General features: G+C 43.0%; 1 protein-coding gene across 3 annotated transcripts in view; it reads left to right on the top strand.

The window, feature by feature from the left end:
• Positions 1 to 748: 748 nt before the first annotated feature.
• The window catches only part of LOC118426373 (sarcoplasmic/endoplasmic reticulum calcium ATPase 1-like), a 59,128-nt gene continuing 51,685 nt past the window's right edge, over positions 749 to 8,191 (top strand). For all 3 annotated transcript variants that reach the window (XM_035835713.1, XM_035835712.1, XM_035835711.1), the window contains exons 1-4: positions 749 to 1,079; positions 1,524 to 1,541; positions 1,717 to 1,799; positions 2,853 to 2,957. In XM_035835713.1, the coding sequence (XP_035691606.1) occupies positions 962 to 1,079; positions 1,524 to 1,541; positions 1,717 to 1,799; positions 2,853 to 2,957 (324 nt within the window). In that variant the 5' untranslated portion in view covers positions 749 to 961. The remainder of the gene's footprint in view (positions 1,080 to 1,523; positions 1,542 to 1,716; positions 1,800 to 2,852; positions 2,958 to 8,191) is intronic.

Raw genomic sequence — 8,191 nt, 5'->3', positions numbered from 1 at the left:
TTCATCATGACTGAAAAGACCGGCCTTTGGCTCTCTACTGGGAAGCCGATTTCGCCTAGCCCGTACAAGCTTTCCGGTGCATATTCCTTTCCCGGCATATATTCCTTTCCCGGCATAATATTCCCGGTTAAAAATCGCGAATCGACCTACCCCCCCCGAAAAAAAAATCGCCAAGCTTCCCAGAGAGGCCGGTGAAGGAGGCTACCTTTGGCTGTTGTTTCGAACTCCGTCATTTCTCCTTGTTTGAGTTCGCAGTCAACCACTCAGCTGTTGACATTTATTTCCCCTCGTTTGGGCTCTTTTGTATACACGTAAAATGCTGTCCGTGAGTCACAAAATGAAGGTGTGTATTAACGTTAAGTTCTAAGCAAAGATGGTGCGACCTTGCATAATCTGTTCACCTTTTGGATCCTTTTGCGTTGGCTTATTCCAATATTACCTTTGTATGGTGATGTGGCAGGCTTTTTTTGCAGATCCAGGAAATAACTGGAGTTAGTATAAGCTACACATTCAACAACGTCGACAAGAATACACACTTCTTTCCTGTCATCACCTGCAACATATGGCACTAGTAAATGGGGATACTTTATGATGACGTTCCACTCCTTTAACCTTTTGACGTCATAGCACGTCAAAGTGTCCTTTTGATTGGGTTAAAAATATTGACCAATCGGATGGCTGGGTTGAAACCACGTGGTGTCGTCTCGACCAATGATTGGTGTCCACATTTTACCACATGGTATGTGGGGCCGGTGTCGGCAGAGCGTCATTCACTGCAGCTGGAAGACTCGCGACTTGCCGGTGGCTGAAGAAGTGGACTTGAGACCGTCCGCTGAGGGGCAGAGAGAAGGACAGAAAACTGTGCTACCGCAGTGACAGGTACCTGGGAGCCGTCGCCGAGCATCGGGGGGTGGCGACAAGAGGATTTCTCTTCTAGTCGGGTTGTGAGGGACCTTGAAAAATGGATCAATCGTGGTGTAAAACCACACAGGAGTGCTTGCAGTACTTCAACGTTCAAGAAGCTGTAGGACTAACGCCAGCGCAAGTTAAAGTCGCCCAGGAGAAGTACGGGCCCAACGGTACGCTGCAGTCCCTTCCTCTACCCCTTGTCTTTCCCCGTGTATGGTCGCTTCCTCGATGTTTACCCCAACGGAGAGTCTGGACAGCCCGCTTGTTGGGATGGGCCGGTCGGCTATTATGGCCGTCATAACCTTTGTTTGATGAAAGGGCATCAATTATATCCGATGTTCTGCACCGCCGCCACCACCAAAACCTTAATTTTCCCACAACAATATATGTCCGAATCAAGCGTTAAGATACTACAATTTACTTGTAAAAGTACTGTTCTGTTTCCAAATTATGAGCAAAAGCGAAGCGACCGAACGTGTTTCGAAATATACACCGCCATGTGCATGTGAGCGGTTTACTTCCTGTTTTCGAAATCTGCTGCATTTTGATGTATGCTGGATTTATGTTTTGACGTTATTTAACGAAATCTCTCTCTCTTTTTTCTCCACGTACAGAGCTGCCGGCTGAAGAAGGTAACCTTCAAAAACCTTTTATTCACGTTTGGTATTTCTGTGGAATTCTGCTCGGTGGAAATATGGCCGCCTTCTATTTTTGTCGTAAAGGGGGAGGGGGGCATTATGGACCTAGACAAACGTGTTTTTCTGATGTTGGTATAATGAAACCTTTTTTTCTCATTTTCCCACACAGGCAAACCACTATGGCAACTGATTCTGGAGCAGTTCGACGATTTGCTCGTCAAAATTTTGTTGTTAGCTGCTATCATCTCCTTTGTAAGTCCCAAGTTCACATATTGCTTCACGCTGCCAAAGCAAAGGTCATACAATCCATTGCACCATATCAGATATTAAGTTCGATCATATCAAAATTTGCCACTTCATAGCAGATTTAGCAATAAAAATTGTATTAAACTAAGATGGTAGTGTTTTGAACACTGATATAATTTATGCATAGTTTGAAACCTCTTAATTAGATATTGTTGTCTATATTGTATGACTATTCTGAACAGAAACGACAAGCCCGAAGAGATAGAAAGAAAATCTGTATGTCTATAAGTACTCAGTTCTTGATAAACTAAAAACTGCATTCCGAAGGAATGGTGCTTCTGTTCTTACATAAGAGACATTATTTTTAACGAAGAAGTAGTTGGCATGTTTTGGGGTAAAAGCCGATAAGAGCTGTCAAACCCCCTGCAGGCTTGTAAGGCTATCTCTCTCGGGCAGTTGTCCAGCTGCCAATCATATCCATATTTAGAAGTGGGTCACCTGTTTTGATCCCTTGCCATAGCTGGTCACTGGAACACCATATCATGTATATTGTATAAGGAGATAGAGCAAGCCACATCTGCTCTTCTCATCTCCTGTTTTAACAAGTCAAAACTGATTAGCACTTAATATACGTCCAAATGATATTTTGATAAATGGAACTAGAATTACATTGGTGAATGTTAGAACATGGCCACTACCCCTCGGCCAAAGCAATTGCTGTGATGATATCCACATAGTGCAGAAAAAGTAATGTGCTGTCCAAAAAGTGTGGTACTATGTAAAATTTGCATAAAATAGTACCACACTTTTTGGATAGTACAACAGTTTGTTGATAATACAACACTTTTTCTGCACCACTGGTTGGCTCACACACTGTGCTAATTGCCTAGAGGATTAGAGATTTCAGTTTTGGGTAGATGGTTGTCTCCAGAATCTATCAAGTTCCTTGAGTAACTGTTATCCTGTAACTTAAGTTGTTTTATATACACAATAATAACAAAATGATACATACACATCCAGTTTGTTTACCTTACGATGTGATGTCTTCTTTACCTCCAGGTCCTAGCGTTCTTTGAAGAGGATGATGAGTCTGTCACAGCCTTTGTAGAGCCTTTTGTCATCTTGCTTATTCTGATCGCCAATGCAATTGTGGGAGTCTGGCAGGTACGTTTCTTTGCTTGCTTTGTGTGCGATGTAGCAAGTTGGGAATCAGGGCTGTCTCCGGCTTTAAATTTGTTTCATGTTGATATCACTTGTTAAGTGTATTGTTTTAGCCTACAAAAATATATTGTTATCAACTTCACGTCCCGAAGTTATGATTTTTTTGGACAGGTGGGCTGAAACTTGCCATTCCCAGCAAGCAAGTTTCTGTCCCAAAATGAAAGGATGGGTCGTGGGGACAGCCCTGATAACATAGTAGGTTGGGTTTGGAATAACATGGAAGAAGAAATCCTTTGTCGCCAGGGATGGCAGATGATGATGATGATGTTGTAGAAGTTTGATTGTCCAAATGTGTGATGTACTGTGTATATATGTATTTGTGTTTAGAAATCTTGATGTCAGTAATATCTAATTAATCACTTGATACCTCATGTTGTGATGATTACTTAATGAATGGCATCATGTGCCAGAAGGAAATGCGTATCTACGTTCCAAATTAGGGACTGTCATCAGTCTTCTAGTTCTATTAGAGCTTGTCCCGTGCCTGAGGTTGTCAGCGCAGCAGAGGATCATGGGTCTTGTGGATAGCTTGGAACAGGGTGAGACAAGCATGCTGGGATAGGTAGCGATGCAGCTGCTTGGTGACAGATGCGGAATGAATCGTGAAGTGTCAAGTGTGGTCCTTTTGTTTTTCTTCCTAATTGCTAGGTAAATGAGCTTTGTAATGGGTATGCCACTTTAGGTTACCGGTCGTGGCTGCTGTGTTGGCTATCCGCACACTATAGTAGAGCTTATGTCAGCTTCACATTCAATGAAATCTGATGAGACACAGTAATATTTATCACCGCATACCTGATACCTCCCAGGGTTGTTAAAATGTATGGTCGTTGCTAGATATTATACGATGTAGCCATTCAATCCTATGGCATTAGGTAGTTGTAACGCTGTGTAACACAAGCCAACAAGGCTTGCCTTTCGTCAGCATATATGCCCAACTGTTACATGCTCAAGACTAAAATAGCAGTGCGGCTTGGACAGCTGTTAAGATAGGGTGTGCACTTAAATGGTAGTGACCACCCAAACTTGTCGGCCACAGAGGTCCTGGTGGTGCATAGGGCTTATGTAGGGAGTAAACAGTGAAATTTCTGCCTCTGCCAAGGAAAGATCGGCCTTGGTAATCATGGTGGTACTAGGGTCCTGTCGACGCTACAGTCCACATTGATGTCTTGTCATTACTAGCCTAGTTCTATATCTCATGACAGCCTGACCTTGGACCGTCCCATGGACGGTATGGGGGTCAAATTTCTGACCGTTCGTTGCCAGGCCTGACGAATTCCGACCGGCTATTCGTGACATTTATATGGGGTCAAAACGGCAAGTTTCAGTATCACCATGGACTAGCATACATCATGTTTCATGTTGGAGCTTTTGTTTCATAGTCAGATATAGTATGTCCAACTTGGGGAATGGTATATACTTATTTGGCCATCCCAATGCAGGGTGTGTCTGTATAATATATATTAGGCAGCCTTTGAGAGAATCTGGAACATCTAGCGGGGTATTAAGTCACCCGAAGATCCTCCTGTTACTCTGACATTTACATGCAGCTTTGTCTGTGCATACGGAACAAAGTAATACACTTAATACAGATCGATGAAGGGGAGGCATTAGCATTATATATGAACAAGAATAGGTCAGCTGCAGATGGCGCAATTAACCATGAAATTCAGATAAATGTGAGCGCCGATTCCTGCCAGAAGGAAAATGAGTTGCTCGCTGGCATAATTAGCTCTACTTACATGTTAATGTGCCTGCATTACGGCTTTAATGAATTAACACAAAGCAAATGGAACAGAGAAACAGCATGCAAACAGTAATTTCCGAATGTCATTACCAAAGAAAATGGAATTGGAGAGAGAGGAATTCTGAGGATAATGAGGATATATCCTTAGAAATAGAGGTCGTTCCTGTTTTGATTGTCAGTCGTGTATGTTTGCTCAAGGACTAAGTCTCAAACATCCTTGAAAGTTATAATTGTGTGTTGTGTCACCTTCATTTGCACTCAGTCAGGATATTTCTTGTTGTATAGAAAAAAAAGGCACGTGCTTGAAATGGCATGAACACAATTGCACGCAGATTCCATTTGGGAATGTAATTTCCATTCACAAACTTCCCACTAACGACATGATGTTCAGCAATTCATCTGCCAAATTGAATCGGGACAGTCAGTTAACTGCTATTGTCAGTTCTCCATGCCTTAAAAAAGACCTGTCAGATTGAGAACTTACATGTAAGTATTTCTATCCAGCCTAGCAAAATGCAGTACTAGCAACAGTTCTATCAGGTTAAAAAATAGGAGCCAGTGTAGAATTATAATTACATGCTTATGGGGAAGTTGCATTGCACTAGGAGCTGCTTGAAAAAGCATATCATGCTTGACTTCAATAGAAGATGAGAAAAGAAATTAATATCTATCCGATATGTTCATTCTATACAACATACATGTACTACTATGATGTAGTGTGACTCATGTAGCAGGATATATGCGAAGATGTGGCCTTTGTATCAGTAAGATGCTAAGAACATTGTTGCTTACCCCTTGTGTCAGTGAACTCAAAGTTGGGAGATTTAAAGCACCATGCTTGCAAATTGTATTGAAGACTTTGGGGGTGGGGTAAGTCCAGGCTAAGGTGTTACAATTGAACAGAGGATGTTTGTCCTCCAAGATTACGTTCCCAAAATAGCCACGGTTGATTCACGACGCTACACTAATCTGCGGTGTCAGACTGAGACTCCGAGGTAATCTTTTTGCCTTATCGCTCATCACGACTACAACTAGAATTCTGATGAGCGTGGGATTTTCACAGATACTAGGCTTGGGCGGAATATAAATTTTTGGCATTTGGTCTAGCGTACCGACGTTTTCAATTCACCCTGATCATTGATTGAATATGGAGGAAAATGATGTGCCCTTTATAATCAAAACCCAGACAATTTATTCAACCAAGTTTTGCTTTACAACATGTTTGATGGTACAATTTGTACATGTATGTTTTACATTATGTAGTATGTACCCATGGTTTTATGTGCATGTTGCATTTTTGCTGAGCATACAAGTTCATCTTTAATGCACATATGTAATGTTACATTTCATTGAGCACATTTGGTTCATCCACTATGCATATCACTGACATTTCCAAGCTCAAGTGACATACTTTTAGCCGTAAGAAGAGGAGTTATGCCCAGTTGGTTGCTATGAAGCGTTTCCCCTCGCCAGTAACGCTGTCTTAGCTTACCTAAGATGGATGGTTTACCACAGTGCATGAAAACTCACAAACACGGGATATTTGTTATGTAAACCGTTTCAATCCACCATGAAACTGACTGTAAAGAAGTTCTTACTTAGGCTGTAAACTATACTTCTTTGGCTGGCTTGCACCTGTCTTCGGCCAATTTCAACTATTTTCTGGAACTTGTGGATTCTGGCAGAGATCTGTTTTGTTGCCTTTACCAATGGCCTCTGCACGTCAACAAAATAAAGTTGTGCTACCAAACTAGAGAAAAATAGAGAGATGAGTTTTGTAGTTATGGCTGCATAGATGGAATGATGTGGGTCACAACTAGCCTGAAGACACAACTTCAGTCTGATTGATGGCAACACTCAGAGACTCAGAGTTGAAAGGTTCACCTAGGTCTTGAGTTACCGCAGGTGAAAATCAGATCACCTGAGACACTGTCTGTGTCAACCAGGAAAGAGAAGTGCCCATACATAAGTTTGAGCAGAATCACTGTAAAAAGTATTACATTGTACCACAGTGAAGATGTGTCTGGAGAAGTTGAGAGAAAGCAGACCAGAGAGTGTGGATTGATCGTTCGTTGAGCTTTGCCCCGCCTTTATCATTCTTGGGAGCTTGTGAAGACGGGGCCCTTTTTGGAGAAACATTCAATGCTTCTTTCTGCTTAGTGTTGGGCTGTTGTTGGTACTATTTGTAGACAACAGGGTGCTGACCATAACATACCCCCAAAACTTCCCAGGAAGACCAGTGAGACGACTGATAAAATCTGGTCTTTTTCATAGTCTATGGATAGGTTGTCACTACAGACAAGATTCTTGAATGCTTGTTGCGTTGATGGGAAAAATTGTCTAACTAACCAAAGGTCCACTAAAAAGTAAGTGGTTACTTTGGACAGGTGGTCCTTATCTAGAGGTGGTCACTGGTATAGGTTCGACTGGATACGATATTGTTATGACAGTTTTAGTGGGATCACACCATGTACTGTATGAACAACCGCTGGATCTGTGTTGAGAAGATTTAGGTTCTTAGTCGTGTCAACATAGTGAGATGGTTACTGTTATCAGTGCCCACATAACATGTGAAGTTCAGGCTTGGCAGCAGGTGGAAGAATCGTATAAACTATTTCTTGACAGAGGAAAAGCTGCACAGGCATAGCCCCCTCCCCCACCCTGCTATACAGGCACTTCCCATAATTCCCAAACCCACCCTCCTTCACAGTCATGTCCCCATAACCCCCTCTCCCACCCTCCTGCATAGGCAGTTCCCATAACCCCCTCCCCCATCCTCCTGTACTTTAACTTACGTAACCCCCTGTCCCACGTTCCTGCACCAGCAAGTCCCCAAACCCCCTCCCCCACCCTCCTACATAAGCATGTAACCTAGAACCCCCTCTCCCACCCTCCTGCACAGGCACTTCCCATAACCCCCTCCCCATCCTCTTGGAAACTAACTTCCCTAACCCTTTGCCCCACCTTCCTGCACAGTCAAGGTCCCCAGATAACCCCCTCCCCCACCCTCCTACATAGGCATGTCCCCATAACCCCCTCCCCCACCCTCCTTCCTTGCCTGTTCCTTATCTTGTGGCTAGACGAGCTGTGAAGTGTGTATGCTTCACTGATGACCTCCTGCCACACAGTTATCAGTTGTCACACCCCATTGAACAGCAATGCACCTAAACATGTTACAGTTCCTAAGGCGAGAATGCCCCTTATACTTGAGACAGGCACTAAGGTAGTGTTCCAGCTAGCACAGTTTGAATGTAGGGAGGAGGCCCCTGTGCTGTGATTTAGGCTCCTATGAGTATGATACTATCTTTCAATGAGCATAGGGGTGTTTCTTTTTGGGGAAAATCCTGTGACCCCTCATAAACCTTACAACACTGTCTGTAACAGAGGGAATTTTACTTTGCAAAGTTTGTCCCGCAAAAGTCAATGCAGGAAG

This window comes from Branchiostoma floridae, chromosome 11 (genome assembly GCF_000003815.2).
Source record: "Branchiostoma floridae strain S238N-H82 chromosome 11, Bfl_VNyyK, whole genome shotgun sequence".
In the NCBI taxonomy this organism is placed as follows: domain Eukaryota; kingdom Metazoa; phylum Chordata; class Leptocardii; order Amphioxiformes; family Branchiostomatidae; genus Branchiostoma; species Branchiostoma floridae.
Note: the sequence above shows the minus strand (reverse complement) of the source record. Positions and strands in the feature narration are given on the sequence as shown.